At 47.7% G+C, this 18,020-nt stretch overlaps 1 protein-coding gene across 2 annotated transcripts; it reads right to left on the bottom strand.

The window, feature by feature from the left end:
* Window positions 1-180: 180 nt before the first annotated feature.
* Window positions 181-17,729, bottom strand: FOXN4 (forkhead box N4). Of its 2 annotated transcripts, none has more exons than XM_064726869.1 (10): window positions 17,683-17,729; window positions 16,600-16,685; window positions 7,366-7,529; window positions 6,488-6,597; window positions 6,269-6,400; window positions 5,991-6,118; window positions 5,160-5,256; window positions 4,072-4,279; window positions 2,605-2,964; window positions 181-1,938 (listed from the first exon to the last, which is right to left on the bottom strand). In XM_064726869.1, the coding sequence occupies exons 2-10, from the start codon at window positions 16,680-16,682 to the stop codon at window positions 1,688-1,690; spliced, it is 1,533 nt and encodes a 510-aa protein (XP_064582939.1). In that variant the 5' UTR covers window positions 16,683-16,685; window positions 17,683-17,729; the 3' UTR covers window positions 181-1,687. The 2 variants fall into 2 exon arrangements, with proteins under 2 accessions (XP_064582939.1, XP_064582938.1); XM_064726868.1 differs by having other exon boundaries at window positions 6,263-6,400.
* Window positions 17,730-18,020: the final 291 nt, after the last annotated feature.

Below are 18,020 nucleotides of genomic sequence, written 5' to 3' on the forward strand. Positions count from 1 at the left end.
GTAAACTCTTAGAGTAAAAACCTGTAAATTCTTACACTAAATACCCATAAACTCTTACTCTCCTGGAGGATTTGAGCCAAGGATCCACCTTCAGCTTGGGCATAGGGTCTGTAAAGGGAATGAAGCCCAGCATGACACCAGAGCAGGCACCACACAGCACATCCAGAATGCCCCAGGCATAGTGCTAAGAAATGTTTATTAAAAAAAGCAAAGACATTGTAGGTGACACCAGTCACAGCAAAGGATCATTCATCACATTTGTCCTTGGACAATAAATTATGACGTGGAGCATCATGGTGCCCTTTGGAAGAGGTTGCCATGGAGGGATGCACTGGGAGGATACAGGCACAGATGTTTCCAAGTCCCCTGATCTTCATATTTTTCAAGCAAGAAAGTGCCCTGTGGGGCCACTCCAGCATCCTGCACCCTCCAGCTTTAATCCATGGATGGGTGTGGGAGAGAAAAGCCTGGGAGCACCTGGGAACGGCACCGGGAAATTCTCTGAATGCACAGGAACAGACAAAACCCAAGGTATAAATATCACTTTTTGCTCACAGAGGTATAAGTAGACTAAATGCTAAATTCCAACATATTTCAGATGTTTCATCACATTATTTTCAATGTATGTTAACAAGTACAAAGCAGGGTTTGAAATTCTTTTTTAAAATGCTACATTAGAATCAAGTTTTTTAGTTAATTAGCAAAGACTATTATGAAAGGTACAGTGACAATATTTGGTCTCTGATTTTTTTTAAAAAGCATGAGTTTCACAGTATCAAAAGTGCTTATTAAAGAAATGTAGTGTAAAAACTGTGATAAGATGGTTGTGGTTCTGATGATGAATAATTTAGTGGCTGTAAGAAAGGTTACTGCAGCATTATACAAATTGAACAGTGCTCAGTTCACATAATTTCTTTTCATAACAATAAATATAAATAAATTTACAAATAGTAATACTGCCTAGCACAAGAATAGACAGAAGCACAATACACAAGACTATAAATCTATTTTTTTAAAAAAATCCTAAACATCTGCATAATTCCTAAAATCCTCTAGCCAGTGATCAGTTTAATAGTTCAGTAGTACCACTTCCTTCAGGGGTGAGGACTTTTACAAATCTAGATATAACAGTGATCTGCTAGGGAGGCGAGTTTTCCTTTTTTAGTGGTTTTGCTCCTTTTTTCCTACCTCCTAACAATAAATTAACAACAGTTACATCAGAAAAGTGTTAGTGGTGCAAACATCTCCAGGAACTGGGGGAGGTCTTTGTCCAATTTGGCAAATTAAGAAAAAATGACACACCAGGGGCACAATCAACCAACTTGGGGCTGGCCAGCCCCATGGCTTGTGGTGGCTTCTGTGACAGTGGTGACACAGCAGCTCCACCACGGTGTGGAATAAATTTAATTCCCTTAACCGGGTGATTTTTAGCTCAGTTACATTCCAGTGAAAGTTCCTTCTGCCTTCCAGGTCCTTCTGGAGAGCTCCCCAGTCCCACAACACAAGTGTCCATGCCCTTGCCATGGGGGAAAGTGGTTTCACAAGTCCCAGCTTGATTTATTTTGGCCTCACACGCTGTGGAAGCAGCCAACACATCCCAAAGCAGGACAAAGCCCTTGGAGCTTCCCGGTCGGATTTTAACCACGGGGAAGAACCGTCCCTCGGGATCCGCGGGACAGTGCCAAGCTCAGAGCAGAGGGATGGGTTTGTTGCCTTGGGGGTTCATGTACTGAGCAGCTGCCACATTGTCCAGGGTGGTGTAGGTGGTGTAAAGGCCAGTGACCTGCAGGTCGGAGAAGGAGCGGTCGCTGCCGCTGGACGCGGGCGTGAGGCCGGGCGTGCCCAGCTCGCAGTCGGAGAGATGCAGGGGGGAGTTGCTGAAGGCACCCAGGGTGTCCAGGCTGAAGCTGTCGTCCTTCATCTCCTCCCAAATGTTCCCTGGAAAAGATGGAATCCTGCTCACAGCAGCACATCCCCAGGTCCCCCGGGGGCCAGGGCTAAAGGGCTTCATTTGATGCTCGAGGGTGGGACCACGGTGGTGCAAGGGGCAGCAAGTCTGATCCCCCAAATCCTGTGATTCCAGACCTTTCTGGGCAGCAAGTCTGATCCCCCAAATCCTGTGATTCCAGACCTTTCTGGGCAGCAAGTCTGATCCCCCAAATCCTGTGATTCCAGACCTTTCTGGGCAGCAAGTGTGTTTATCTCCCACATCCTCTGCTTCCACATCTTTCCAGACAGCACCTCTCTACCCGTGCTCTACCCAGGACCACGTCAAGCATTGCCACAAACCAGAGAAGTTCTGCTTGCCCAGAAGAAGAACCCCAAAGCACGAGCAGAGCTCTGTTTTCCCAGGGGCAGAGAGATGCAGTGTCCCACATCCACCTGGCTGGACACCCCTGCTTCCCCCCACTGGAGCCAGGAAGGTTCTTTGCTTTCCCACCTGGCACAGGGACAAAAATCCACTGAGGGCGACCTGGGAAGTCACCCTGAAGATGCCACCACCCAGCCCCATCCCAGAACATCCCCCTGAGGATCCTGGCTGGATATTCAGCATGAACACACCCACAAACCCCAGCTGTGCCCTCCCAGTGCCTTTCCCCGTACCTTGCAGCGCGAAATCCATGATGCTGGGATCCAGAGCATCCACCTCCGTGCTCATGTCCACCGCCACGTTGGGGAAGTCCGGGGCGCGTCCCATGGGGTGGTGGGGCAGGGGGCTGTGGCTCATGTCAGGCAGGGTGTGCAGAGGAGGCGTCTGTGCAGGTGCTGGCGAGTTGGGGGCGAGGCGAGCCTGGGTCTGGAGCTGGTGGTGCAGCGGCAGGGGCTGCAGGGACAGCGTCATGATGGGCTGGGGCTGGAGCTGGGACACCGAGATGCGGCCCAGGGGGGGCCCCTCGGGCTCTGCCTGCTTGCTGGGCCGCCTGCAGCTCTCGGGTCTGTCGGTGATCAGCTTGTCCAGCTCCTCTGCCCGTTCCAGGGAGGAAAAGAGATGCTTTAACACGTTTGTTCAAGCAGGGACTGCCCAAAGAACAGCTGCGTTTCTGGCGTGAACTGATTGTCACAGTGTGAGAACCAGCACAGGCTGTGACTGTGCAGGGAGCAAGAAATGACACCTAATTCCTTCTCCAAATCCATGGTTATCCCTGACTGAGCCAAAGGAATGATCATGCAACTGCAGAGCAGCCCAGCCACCCCTAGAGGCAGCTCACCCCCAGCTGCAGAGCTCTGTGGTCAGAGAAACACTCAGAATTCTGCTTATCTGTAAGTACAAAAAAATTCTGCTTGTCTCCCAAATAACTACAAAAAACTCCTGACTGTTGCAGTGGCCCTTTTGCTTTTAAACAAGTAACATGTCATTTATCACTGACTGCATGTTACTGATTTTGTAGCAAAAAAATTTCCAGTTGATTTTGTCAATACTGAGCTCCTGAAAGCTTCGAAAACGTGTTTCTTTATAAATAAGAAATTTTATAAATAAGGGGGGGGAATGATAAATAAACAATATATAAATAATAAAGATATTATAGAAAATATTCTATATAATATATATCTATATATCTATATATATATAGATATAATATATAATATATATAATATATAATATATAATATATAATATATAATATAGATATAATATATATATAATATAATATATAATATATAATATATAATATATAATATATAGATATTGATATAGATAATATAGAGTTTATAGAATAATATAATATATCATATATATTTTATTTTTAGTTGTAATATTAGATATATGTCTATATACATCTATATATATTAGATAATATAGATAATAGATATAACTACATAATATTTATAATAATATAATATAAATAATATTAAATTCAATTCTATAAATAAGAAAATGCTTAAAATAGGGAGAGTTTTGCAGAAGAACAGGCAAGAAGAACAGGCAAGAAGCAGCATTAAAATGCTTCTCTATGAAAAGTGCATTAAATATGACTGGATATTAAAATATTCCCCCAAACAGTAACCCCAGAGGCAGTGGAGCCATGCAGGGAATGCCATGGATGAGCAGGATGGGGAATGTGGGCCCTACCTGGGTTAGCCATGCTCCTGTGAATAGCAGCCAAATCCTTCCTCTTCCACTTCTGCATCTCCTCCTCCATCTTGTCGATCTTGGCGGGGTTGAGGGCCCACAGGCAGCCCTTGCGGGACGTCCCGCTCAGTTTGTTCTCCACCTTCTCAAAGCACTTGTTCAGGGACAGGTTGTGGCGCACGGAATTCTTCCACCCATCAGGGGCAGTCTGCGAGGGCAGCAAGGGGTTAATGGGAGCAGCCGTGATATTTCCTGAAAAATCCCTTGGCCAGGGTTTTTTCTCCTGAGAAGCCTCAGAAAAGAGATGTAAACAATAATTATCTGATCACTTCTCCCTGTGTTTTGCTGCTCTGGAATGTGGCAGGTGCATCTTTGATTGGTGCCATGTGAGTTGTTTTTACTGAATGACCAATCCCAGTCCAGCTGTGTCGGACACTGTGGTCAGTCACGGGGTTTTTATTGTCATTCTTGTCTAACCTTCTGATGTATCCTTTTCTCTTTCTTTAGTACAGTTTTAGTATATCATTACATTATAATATGATATGGTATGAATATGATATGGTATGAACATAATATAATATAATATAATATGATATAATATAATATAATATAATATAATATAATATAATATAATATAATATAATATAATATAATATAATATAATATAATATAATATAATATAATATAATATAATATAATATAATATAATATAATATATATGGTATGGTATAGTATAGTATAGTATGGTATGGTATGATATAATAGTATATTATACTATACCATACTATACTATAACATAATATAATTAATATAGTATCATATGATTAATATAATTAATATACTATACTATTAATTATATATTATATATATATATATTTATATTATATTTATTAATATTATAATATATATATTATTATATATTATATATTATATATTATATATTATATATTATATATATAATATCATCCTTCTGAGAACTTGGAGTCAAATTCTTATCTCTCACCTCATCCTGGGGACCCAACAACACCACACCACGGGGGAAAGGGGGTTGGGATGGGGCATTTCCGAGCTGGGGAAGGCCCAGGTACCTTGAAGTAGGGGAAGTGCTCCTTCATGAAGCTGTAGATCTCGCTCACGGGCAGGCTCCCGGTCTTGCTGTTCTTCAGTGCCATGGCAATCAAACAGCTGTGGGCAGGAAACCCAGGAATGGCTTGGAATCATGGAATGGCTTGGCTGGGAAGGGATCTTAAAGCCCATCGAGTTTCACACTCTGCCACCTTCCACTAGCCCAGGTTGCTCCAAGTCATGTCCAGCCTGGCCTTGGGCACTTCCACAGCTTCTCTGGGCAGCCAGTGCCGGGGCCTCACCATCCTCACAGGGAGGAATTCCTTCCCAATATCCCATCTATCCCTGCCTCTGGCAGTGGGAACTCACTCCTCTTGTCCTGCCACTCCACACCTCCTTGTGGTCTGGCACCCTTGGACCCACCTCTTCAGACACAGACAGCTGGGATCCTGGGATTCCTGCTCCCAAGGGCTCAGAAGTCACAGAATCACAGGATGAGCTGATTTAGAAGGGACCCACGAAGATCACTGAGTCCAGCTCCTGGCCCATCCCCAAGAGTCACACCACATTCCCAAAAGGATTGTCCAAACCCTTCTTCTTGGGCTCTGCCAGGCCTGGAGCTGTGACCACTTCTCCGTGATCCTCAGATTTTACTCCTCTGTGCTGTTACTCTCTCACTGCTCTCCAGGAATAACTTTCCTTGTTCACGCCTGCCACCCCTCAGAGGCAGCTCCCACACAGCTCCTGCATGGATGGGGGGATTTTGTTCCCTCCCAAAGGACCCAGACACCCCTGCAGTGTCACAGGCACCCCAGGACAGGCTGTGGGCAATGTGCCGCCTGCTCCCCACTCACCTGTAGGAGTAGATGGGCTTGGGATAATGCTTTGGGTGCAGCTCCTGGGCAGAGTGGGGAGCCAGGCGGGGCTGGGAATAGTGTGGCTGTGTCCCATAGGATGTGTTGTAGATTGCTGCTGGGTTACACTGTGTGCACAGGGAAAAGAAGGGAAGTGACAGATGCAAAATGTCCACTGGGGTGTGTGGGTTTAGGGACATTTTGGTTTTCTTTTAAAAGACATCTGGATTTGATCTTGGCAGGTACTTCCAAGACAGACAACAAGCACATACCAGTACCTGCTGGGGGTTCTGGGCCAGGGCAAACACCTGCTGGGGGTGAGGAGGAGGAGGATGAGGATGAGGAGGGAAGAGCTGTTGCTGTGTTTGCAAACCAGGGGACAGCTGCCCACCCACGGCGTAGGGGCTCATCTGCCAAGAAAAACACAACAGTCAAGGAGTTCCACCACCTTATCCCAGGAGCTGGGGCAATAAAGACCCACCAAGGCCTGCTCTTACATTGGCTCCGTGTGTGGAAATGGAGTTGAGGCCCAGGATTCCCTGGGGGAGGCTGGCCTGGACGTGGATCATCGCTCCGGGTGTCGAGTGCATCGCGCTCCCCACAGCACCTGGTGTGGAGAGAGGAAGGCAAGGGATGCTCCCATGGAGGCACAGCTCAGGGAAGGAAGGGGGTTAATGGATGCAGCTGAGCACAGGGAAGCTCTGGAGTGGAGAATCCAACCTCCCTGGCTCTTCACAGCCTGCCCAGATGACATCAGCTGCTCCCAAAACTCGTTAGGCAGGGAATGAGAGGCGGCAGCTGTTTAACAGCCCACGGTGGTGACACAGACACTGTGTCTTACAAAAGAGAAACAACACGTTCAGCATCAGCTGGATTGTGCTCTCAGGCAGGCAGGGTGGCACTCTGAGCTCTGTGATGTGTGTTTACCTAAAGGATGCTCACAAGGGAAAGAAAGGAGTTCAGCCAATACAGGCTGCAAGAAGCAAAGAGGTGTGAGGTAAATGAGGTGCCCTTTGCTTTATCAGTGTTGAAACAAAGCAAAAAGATTAATTATCTCATTTCAGAGGTGTTGAAAACCTCTGAAAGCCAGGACTTAAAATATCCCAGCCCAACAGGGCACCAGCAGCTGCACTGGGCAGAAATTCCCATGGGATCTGAGTGGTGCCAGTGCTGGAGCTCTCTCGCTCTTGGAATGGGGGGAAGGCACCAGCAGAGCCCTCAAGAGAAGCCAACAGGCTCCAGGTCTTTGGACAGGAAGCAAAATGTGAAAGGATAGGAAAAGCGAGCCTGAGGGGGAGTGGCAGGGGCAGGCTGTGCTGTTTAAGGAGCAGTTTTTCCCATTATTTCCCATTTCCCATTCCCCATCCCACAGTACCTGTCTGCTGGAGCATGGCACTCTGGGCCCCCAGGCTGAAATCCATTCTCCCACTGGCCATCTGCTGGAGCCGAGGCACATCCACGGATGTCAGCCAGGACAGGGACTGCAAATCCCCCGGGAGCTCATCCTCACTCAGCTGGGAAGGGTCTGAGGCCAGGAGCCTGCAAAGCAGCAGGGAGGTTAACGGGGAGCAGGAATTGCTGCATTGGCCCTGGAAAGAGATGGATGGGTGCCAAAGCTCCTGCAGGTCAGGGGGAAGAACCACCAGGCTGGAATTCTGTATCCAAATCCAGATGTGCCCCGTGGTTTCACAGCTGGTTACTGACACCCTTCACCTGGTCTTGTGTTCCTTTGACCAGTCTGGAACATTTTGGTTGAGAAAACCTCTTGTGGAGCATTTGTAGGGGAAGCAGGCCCAGGAACCCAGCAGAGAAACTGCCTGGAAACAAACCCAAACTGATTCCTTATTTTCACATCTGTCAGAAATTTGCACGTTTGGCTTTGATGGGGGAGAAACCAGGACTTAGAACCTGGTCATTCTGTATTAACCCTGCAATCCAGAGCCTTGGGAGGAGCTCTGGGCCCAGCTCCTGGGGAATACATGTGTTAATCCTGGAACACCTGGAAAAACTTCTCCCAGCCCCTGGATCCTGTCAGCTGTGACAGATCAGCATCTGCATAAAAAGAACTCCACAGACTGCTGATAGCTTCCATTCAGATACATGAAGTTATTGATACTTAAAAAACCATTTTTTAGGCAGTTTTTGACAGAGTAAAGGAGCAGAATGAAAGGTTTGAGACTGGAGGCACCATATCCGCCAGGTACCAGCAACAACAGCAGGCACAGCTGTGACAGGCTGCTTTTGGTTTAAAGCTCTGCTTTTGACACCTTTTACATGCTCCAGATCACCTGTTTTGCTTTGCTTCTGATACAGCATGTGGTACAAAATGAGAATATTGGAATATATTTACAGTACTCAAAAATTCCTGTGTGGTCCAAACTCCCTGTTAAAGTCACTAAAAGAACTCTTGCAAATGAAAAGCTAAATTAATTAATTTATGTGGAAGAGTATTACAGGAGTCACTGGTACCTTGAGGAGTAAAGCAGTAATTAGGACATGTCAGGGAATTGTCACTGACACCAAGGGTAAACCTAAAGGGATTCAGATCCAGGAAAACATCTTTATCTCTCAGAAGAACACAATTTAGTTGGATGCAGTTGATTTTGCTTTCAAACCCTTTTGCTTTCAAGAGCTCTCAGAGATGTGTTAAAGTGGTGTCTGCTGCTGATGCGTGTTTGCTGCCAAGTGATGCTGCAGGAAACTTAAATAAATCTGATCTCTTGCTGAAGCATCTTTTATGTTTTACACGACTCTAAATCAGCTTAAAAGAGCAAGGCAGAACTTCAGTGCCTGCCTGCTCTGGAGCTTTCAGCTCCTCTATTCAGGAATTCCAGAAACACCTATCAAAGCTCCCTGAACCACTGTCGGGGAGAAAAATAAAAAAAAAAAAATTTTTTTTGCAAAAAAGATTTTGTATAGGAGAAAAGGGGGGGAAAAATCAACACGGGACCAAGAGCCAAAGAATAAAAAAACCCTCTTCAAATCTCCCTCTCAGCCTACCCCGCGTTCTCTCTCCTACTGTAGTTATAGGGCAATAATTAGCATTGCCATGGTTACGCCGTTATTTCGCCAGGCTTGGGGACTTCCATCCATTAAAAAAAAAAAAAAAAAACAAACAACAAAAAAACCAAAAAAAAAAAAGCAAACCCCACCATCAGGTGACGGCTCTCCCGGCTCGGAGATTGGCTGGATTGGAAGAAAACAGGGGCATGAAATGATTTGAAAACCGGGCAGGCTCGGGGGTCGCTCGCAACAGTTGGTTGGGAGCAGGGGGAGTCGCGGGCCCTTTGTGCGCCCAACGCCCGCCGCCCCTGGCACGTGTCCCCTTTGTCTTTGGGGACCCCGCTTAATTGTGCCACCCCCCGCACCCGCTCCCTCTTTACAAGCCTCCCATTAATCTGCCCCGAGTGACAGGCGACACACAACACACGTCCCCTCGCCATCTGGCACCCCGCGCCCCGCCGGCACGAACGGGGTCAGCGCTGCGCATCGTGGAAACGCAGAATCGCCGAATTCTGCGCCATCAGCCCTTCCCCCGGGCAGGATCCGCGCTCCCGGGCCGCATTCCCGGCCGTTCTCCTGCCCAGCCCTCACCCGGGATGCTCCCAGCCCCGGGAAGGTGGGACAGCGTGTCCCGTTCAGCATCCGCGCCAGGGACACGGAGAGGGGCGAGGAAAGGCTTTGGAATCGGATGGGAAATTGTTGTTAGTGTATGAGGCTCTGTTTTAAATGGTTATGAAGATGTAATGGTGTTTAATAACTAGAGAAGCGTGCAAAATGGCTCTTTGTCCACGTCAATGGTCTCCCTTCCCTTCCCTTCCCTTCCCTTCCCTTCCCTTCCCTTCCCTTCCCTTCCCTTCCCTTCCCTTCCCTTCCCTTCCCTTCCCTTCCCTTCCCTTCCCTTCCCTTCCCTTCCCTTCCCTTCCCTTCCCTTCCCTTCCCTTCCCTTCCCTTCCCTTCCCTTCCCTTCCCTTCCCTTCCCTTCCCTTCCCTTCCCTTCCCTTCGTCTTTCACAGTTTCAATTTGAGTTTACAGTAATTCTTTTAAAACCACCTCAGCCTGTTCACTACGCTTTTTTTAAAAAATAGATTTGCTGCTTATCAGATTAACATCCTGTTAAAAATGAAGGATAAAGCAAATTCAATCAGAATTACACCCCTGCCCATGGCAGAGGGTTGAAGCAAGATGTTTAAGGTCCCTTCCAACCCATACCATTCTGTGATTCCATGATTTGATGATTCTATAATTCCATTATTTGATAATTCTACGATTCCATGATTTCAAGTTTAAGGATTATTCTTCAGGCTGCCTGCAAAACCAATGCTGAGATCTCTCATGTCTTAAAGAATGTGAAATTTTAAAGAATTCCAGTTGCTGCCTGGCTGAGGAGTTTTAAAAGTCTGGGGATGTTCTGTAGCATAAACCCAGCACATCTCCCAGGCCACAGGCTCAATGTGTGCCCTGCTTCCAGTGAAGAAATTCTAATTTAACTGCAAAAAATAAGAGAGAGCCAAGCACAGGAATAACCAACACTGTCATCTCCTGGGCTTCAATCTTCCTGACCTCAAAATTGCCAGCTACAGATCCATAAATTGGAACACCAGGTGGGATTGGATTCAGTTCCCCACCACCACCCTGCTCATCTCACTTTGGAGGATAAACTCCAGGAGGATAAATCCAGGAGGGTAAATTCCAGGAGGACAAACTCCAGGAGTCAGAGCTCCTGCCTTTGGCTGGGTGTTCACAGCCCCTGGCACAATGGGGCACTGTGGTAAAAGCAGCCTTTCAGTGCATGTAAATGAGATAAATAGTGATAGGCTGTAATTAATGCACTGCTGAGCCTCCCCTGCTCATTCCCAGGGCTCCTGGAGCAGAACCCCAGCAAGGGGAGGCTGCAGCCCCACCAGAGGTGTGGCAAACGTGGTGTTGTTTCTTCAGAGCGTGGTGAAATGATGCAACTCCACTTTTACCCCTCTGCAGTAAAACATCCCATGCTTCTGTCTCTCTCCTGCAAGGATGAGAACCCAGAGGGTGCTGAGGGTTTAGAGCCCAGTTCTCCTGTGTATCCCAGGATGCTGATCCTGGGAAAAGTGCCTGGAAAACTGGGTGTGATACAGAAATGCTCCATGGCACTGTCAGTCCTTACAATCTGCTCTGGAGTTATCTGCCCAAAATATTTATTCCTATCAGGAACACCTTGGAATGAGACCTCTTTCCAGATCTGATCATGGCAAAGTTCACCAGAGCTTGCCAGCAGCACAAAATCCTCACTCACAGCTACCTAAAGGTTATTTTCACCTTTTTCCCCCCACCATCAAGGGCATCCTGCTGGCACAGGGTGGAATTGGGGTCATTCCTGGCCTGGCCTTGCAGGAGTTTAACACCAGAGCTGGATCTGAGCCTGAACTCACCAGTGGGGCTTTGCCACCTTCCCTCAGGCTGAGCTCAAGGTGGTTCCTCCCCTGGGAACCACTGCCAGGGGAATTATCCATGAATTACCCACCTCCACATTGCATGGGATGGTGAGCTCATGCCTGCAGACTGTAAGGATCCCCTCAAAAACTCATCACCTCCGCCTGAAACAGAGCCAGGCCAAAACCCCACAGCTGCATTTGGGATATTCCAGGGTTTTAAGTCTCACTCAGTGGACAGAGTCTTTTCCCATTTTCAGCACTGAATTTTTATCCCAGGCTTAGGTGACACAACTGCTCAACAGGCAGGAGCAATTGGGTGATGAGTTGTTAATTAACTGTTTGCAATGTTTAATCCAGTCAGAGACAACTGGACAGGAAGAGTCCACAGCAAACCTCTTCTAGAATTGTAGTTTTCCTTTGTCTGGGATTACACAAAATCCTCAGGGCAAGCACAGAGAGTTCTTATGTGCAAGACAAGGAAAAGATTTGGATTGTGACTCTCCAGCTGTGTCCATGGTGAGAAGTGTCCTCTGTTTTACTGAGGGATTCAACTTCCCATCTCCTTCATCTCCCCATTCCACTTGCTCCTTCCCTTTATGCCCTTCCTCTCCTATTTTCCTGCCTCCCAGGTGCTTTTCCTCCCACTATTTTCTGGTTTCCACACTCACAACCAGCTGCCCCTTCCAACTTGATTCTGCCCCAGCTCCTCTCCAGCTTTACCAGCAGCTCCCAGAGTTTTTGGTCTGTGATTCCTCCCTGAAGGCACAACACACACCCAGTCCCACACCATCATCCCATCCCTCTCTCTGTCTTCAAGATCTCTGAGCTAGTTCTGGACTTGCTGGAAATCAGAATAGAAATTAAGCTTTAAGAGAGTCCCTCCTTATCTATAACTCAAGAAACATTGTGTTATCAGAACAAAAACTAGTGAGGAAAAATTAAATATCATCATTAACCTGGTAGGTGGTGATGGTCCCCTTTCCTTGCACCATGCTGGACTCTCTGAAAATCACCTGCAAAGGTGTTTGGCACTAAGAACAGGCTACAGCTGCACTCCTGGAGCCTTTTATCCATCCCAGCTCCCATTTCACAGCCCCCATTACACCAGTTTGCTGTGGGATCAGTGGAAATCGAATTACAGTGAAATGTGTAATGCTTAAACACAAGAGGAAACGAGAGGTGATGGCAGCCCCAGCCACTCATTCCCTGCTCTGCCCTAACCATCCCTAGGCTGGGATTTGCCAAATACAGCTGGGATCTGACTCTGGAACCTGTTTGGTAAAAAAATCCCAAACCAAACAACTCAAAAATCAGCCTTTTGACCAAAGACAGAACAAGCAAAACGTGCTGAAGCTCCAGGCACCACAGGAATGTTTTATATTAAAACCAGGACCATGGTCAGACTGGGAAGATATTTTTTCCTAGGGAATTGCTGTTCATTAGCACTGGAGCCTTGTGTGGGTGTCAGAGCAGTGTGGAGGGGATGGATATCAGCTCTCCAACCTGTCCCTGGGCAGGGCTCTCAGAACCCCTCAGTCTCTGGGCCTGCAGCACCTCCTCTTCCTGCACATGAGCCTCTGGGATCCCTCAGGAATGCTGGAAAAATCCCAGTTCCCTTTCTCTTTCCCTGTTTTGGCCTTTCTGAGGTGAGGGATGAGCTCTTTCTGCTCTCACAGGACCCCAAGGTGCTGCCCCAAACCAGCCCCGGGAGAAGCAAAAGGCCACAAATTTTATTCCTCCAGATCAGCACATTTCAGGAGTGCTGAGGAAACAGTTGTGCTAATCCACTTAAATCAATCCAGTTTGACTGATTCCTTGGAGGTTTCTCGCTCTTTTTTTTTTTTTTTTTTTTTGGGGGGGGTAAAAGAATGAAGCCACTCCCGTGCTGGAATTCCTGGGGCACTGGGAGTCATTATCTCAGTGCCTGTCACAGGAATGGACACTGGCATTTTCTCCAGGAACAATTAGGGTGTTGTTAGTGATGCATTTGTAACCTTTTTGTGTGCACACTCCCATCCATCCATCCATCCATCCATCCATCCATCCATCCATCCATCCATCCATCCCAGGGGACAGAGGCGTCACTTCCTCTCCAGAAACCCCAGTGCAAAAAAATCCCAGATATGGGAACACAACAAATGTGCTCCAAATTAGAGATTTGTCATCTTTTCCCACACTGGAATGCTGTCACATCTGGAATTTATGGAGTACAGCAGTCCTGTGCTTCTTAATCTGATTTTACACTATACTATGGCAACATAAACTAATTAAGGAACAAATTGATCAGATTAATGAGCTACTGAATATAGACAATTTTTTAAGAATCAAAGAGATAATTAAAATGGGGTAAAGGACTATATAATCTACTAATATATTGAATTATTAATGATTAACACCTTTTGATCAAAAATTTAAAGCTTAATTCCCATTTAACATATAGAAAATGCATTGCAAGGCCTTCAAAACTCTCCACAAGGCTTATGTCAACTGGAAATACATAATAAAACAAAAAAATAGAAATGTGGTCCTTACACCAAATATTGTTGAATCAGATCTTAAAATCAAAATGACAGATTCCATATTTCAATTCAAAATATTGCTTGAAGGCTGCAGCACCCAGGAGCTGAAGAACCTGGATTCTCAGGAATCAGCCCATAAATTCCATGGGAAAAGCCTGGAGCTGGCTCCTATAATTTGTACAGGTCTGTGCTGGAGCTACCACGAGCCACCACTGTATAGAAAACTCGTGGTCTGCCTGTGCTGTGATTTAAAATCAAAATAGTGGCACTAAAAATGTTAAATTATTAATTATGATTAACAAAGATGAAGTGCTAAGGGTTAAAAATCTCAGTGTGTTACAACTCTCTATTTTCATTCCCTTAAATGCAGTAGGGAATTATTAGAAATATTTGTCAGCCCTACAAGGGTAAATATATTGAATATGGTGGTATTTTCTGTAGGAAACTGAGAGAGGCAGCTGCTAAAATAAATAATTACTTTGCATTGCAGCCAGGCAGTGACAGCACCATAAAAACAGGCAGTGGAGGAGATCTGATGGATCTGATGGCCCTTAATCATCCCTGTGCTGTTTAATATCCCAGAGCTGCACTGCTGGGAGAGATGTTTGCCTAAAATCATTTTACTGGGGTGCAGAAAGTCCTGCGGCCAAAACTTCATCGCCACCCCGAGCCACAGCAAATTCACTGCAGAGGCTTTGGAGCCGCACAATTCAAAGATCTGTTAAAATCAGATTTTTGCCACATTCCTTTCACACAAAAAAATACAAAAAAAATTTAAAATAATTATAAAATCCCAAGTTTTCCAGCTGTAAGCACAATCTGCCTGCAGACTGATGGGTGTCTGGGGGTTTGATCCCCTCCCTCCCCAGCGGAGCCGGGGCTCCTCCAAGTCCAACTGTCCCATTGAAAGATTCCAAATGAGACAGAAGAGTATTCTCAGCACAGCCCCAGCCTCCCACTCGCTAATTGGAGGCCATTCCCCATTTTGTGGAGCCTTGATGCTCCCCCATGGAGAACTCAGGACTGTGGGTTCCAGTCTTGGACTGTGGTGACAGCAGGAGAGTAAACAGAGCTGATAGAATTTGACAGGTCTATTCTTTTCTTAAAATCATTCAGTCTAAAAGATTTTCTTTTACATAATCCAAAGTGTTTTCTCATGAAGTAGGACAAATACTGCTCTGCATTTATGGTGCAGTTCAGATTTTATGCATTTTTATCAGAATTTGCCACTATTAAACGAGGTCAAATAATTTGTTTTAAAGCCGTGGTAAAAAAAAAAAAATCACAAGTGGGTGAAAAACTTCAGAGAACTGAGCACAAAATGTTTCACAGAGGACCCAAAGCTGGTTTTTAAAAGGAGAAAATAAGAAAGTTATGATTTTTTTACTGAAATAAGATAAATCCTATCTTTGCCCCCCAAAAACCAATTTTTTTTCCCCTGCAGCTCTGAGTTAAAGAACAGTTCTCTCCCTAAAAAAGGGGCTTTGTTAAGGCGGTGAATTCTGCAGGGCGCTGAAGATCCAGCCTTAAATCCACGTCCCCAGAAGTCCCTCTCACCCACACCCTTCCTCAAATCCCCAATAATTTCTTCACCAATATTTACGCAGCCAAGAAAAATGCCCCGAGCAAACAGTGCCTGGGCACAGAGCGAAGGCAGAGGCACAAACCTTTTCCCCAGAGGCTGCAGGGACTGAAACAAATCCCTCGCTGAGCTGCAAGAGCCTGAGCTGCAGCCTTTGCATTTTGAATAGAGAGAGGCCAGGAGAAGAATACCTGCAGCAGCCCCAGGAAAGGTTTAAACCCCTCAGGCTGGGAGGAAGGAGTCTCTCAATGCTCATTTTATATATATATATTTAAAAAAAAAATTAATTTTCTTCTGGTTTGCTTTTCTGTTTTGTTGTGAGAAGTGGGACGTGTTGCGTGTGTTCTGTATTTGTTGGAGCTTTGCATCATGTGACAAAATGTAACCTAACATAACCCAGGGCTCTGTAACTCATGCAGAACCCTCCTGCAACCTCCAACAATGCTTTGAAATGATAAATGGAAGCACGGCGGTGCAGGTAAATTAAATTATGAAAGGCTCTTTGGCAGAGCCAGGTTTGTTCCCACCCATATTAAAAGCCCTTTGACAGGTTGTCAGTGCTTTGGAGGGCTACACAAGTGCTTGTTTTAATTAAAAACTCCTCCAGTGTCTCTTGTTCAGTCTCTCCATGACTGCTCCACAACAATGCAAAAAGTGATCTGCGAGGGAACTTTTAAATTATTATATTTTAACAAGAATCTCCTTCTCTGGCAGCGCTCACACAGGACAGAGAATTTAGAGAGAGGTCAGCCCAAGGTTTTGGAGGTGTATTTATCAAATACAGGTTAGAATCAAAATCAGAGAATCACAGAATGATTATGGATGTAAAAGACCTCCAATATTACCAAGTCCAGCCTTCATCCAAATGTGAATACTTTAAGCAGGAATGTTTCTGAATAAGGAATGCATTGTAACTGGTCATCAGCCTTACAAATCTCATTTAGAGTGGAGAAATAACTCAGATAGCTTTAAAAAAAATAAAGAAGAAGAAGAAAAGTGGATTTCTACATGCTAAAAGGATTTTTTAGGAAGCAAGGAGGCGGCAGCAGGAGTTGGCAGTGCAGTGCACGTTTCTGAGACGGATCAAACCTCACCTGTACTCCTGCGAGGGGTGGTGGTTTTGCCCTGAATTCCTAATGATTCCTGACATTATGGACGGGATATCGCTCTCTATCATCTCCTGGGGAAGCAGCAGAAGGCAGCGGTCAGCAGCAGTAGCTATCCAGCACTTCAGCAGCGGTGGGAGCCCCCGAGCCCGCCCGAGCCCCGGCACCGGGCACGGCACCGGCACCGGCACGGCCAGGTGCGCTGCTGGCACCGGGAACGGCAGGAAAACATCCCGGGGATGATCCCAGCCCAGAGAGGGACCCCTGAGGGAGGGACAGCTGCCCACGGGGTGAGGGGAGCGGGAGCACCGAGCCAGCCGGGAGCGCTCCCGCTCTTATCCCGCAATCAGCATCCGTCGCATTTTGGGTGAAAAAGCTGCGGGAGCTGCAGCGGCCCGAGCGCGGGGATGAGGGGAGATCCCAGCCCTGGACTCTCAGTCATGGAAGCCCGGGGGAATCCCAGCACCGCTGCCCCACGGATGGAGGGAGCCTGGTGCTTCCAGCCCCGCGGATAGAGGGGGAATCCCAAATCCGGGAGAATCCCCAAACCGCTGCCCCACGGATGGAGGGAGCCGGGGATAACCCTATCCCCGCATCCACGGGGATGGAGCGAGCCCGGAAAAACCCCAGACCCGCAACCTCGGGAGGGGTCAGGGGGAGACGAGGAATAGACAAGCCCGGGGGTCCCCAGGATGGAGCGAGCCCCGGCATTCCCACCCCGCTGCCCCGGGCATGGATGGATACAGGGAACACGGGGGTCCCCATCCCCGCTGTCCTTGCATGGAGGGAACCCGGGGGTCCCCATCCCCGCTGCCCCGGGCATGGATGGATACAGGGAACACGGGGGTCCCCATCCCCGCTGTCCTTGCATGGAGGAAACCCGGGGGTCCCCATCTCTGCTGTCCCTGCATGGAGGGAACCCGGGGGTCCCCATCCCCGCTGCCCTGGGCATGGATGCATACAGGGAATCTGGGGCTCCCCATCCCCGCTGTCCCTGCATGGAGGGAGCCCGGGGCTCCCCATCCCCGATCTCCCACCCTCACCCGGTGCTGCCCCGCTCCGTGCACCAACCTGTCGGGCGGGGCCCCGGGGCCGCCCGGAGCTCGGCGGGCGCTCGGTGCGCGGGGCCGGCGGCGGGGCCGCGCTCCGGCCCCGGTTTAAATTTCCCTCTCCGGAGCTGTCCAGCCCCGAGCATGCGCGGCCCGGGCCGGGGTCAGCGGCGGGGCAGGGCCGGGCAGAGCCGCCCCCGCCCCCGGTGCCCCCGCCCCGCCGCACCGGGCGGCGCGTCCCAGCGGAGAGCGGCGAATGGGAAAGGGGGGAAAAGCCCGGATTGACCCAACTTTGTGCAACTTTCCGCAGCGAGGAGGGGGAGGGATCCGCCCGCTCAAACGGGCACCGGCGGGAGGAGA

Source organism: Zonotrichia leucophrys, chromosome 15 (assembly GCF_028769735.1).
Source record: "Zonotrichia leucophrys gambelii isolate GWCS_2022_RI chromosome 15, RI_Zleu_2.0, whole genome shotgun sequence".
In the NCBI taxonomy this organism is placed as follows: domain Eukaryota; kingdom Metazoa; phylum Chordata; class Aves; order Passeriformes; family Passerellidae; genus Zonotrichia; species Zonotrichia leucophrys.

Bases quoted from the DNA above. Each gene is read 5' to 3' on its own strand.
- FOXN4 (XM_064726868.1), bottom strand. From the start codon at position 16,682: ATGATAGAGAGCGATATCCCGTCCATAATGTCAGGAATCATTAGGAAT. The intron at 4,280-5,159 runs GTACCTGGGCCT...CTGCCCTCGCAG, and splicing joins AGCACTTCCCCTACTTCAAG to ACTGCCCCTGATGGGTGGAA. The intron at 2,965-4,071 runs GTAGGGCCCACA...TGGAACGGGCAG, and splicing joins CAGGAGCATGGCTAACCCAG to AGGAGCTGGACAAGCTGATC.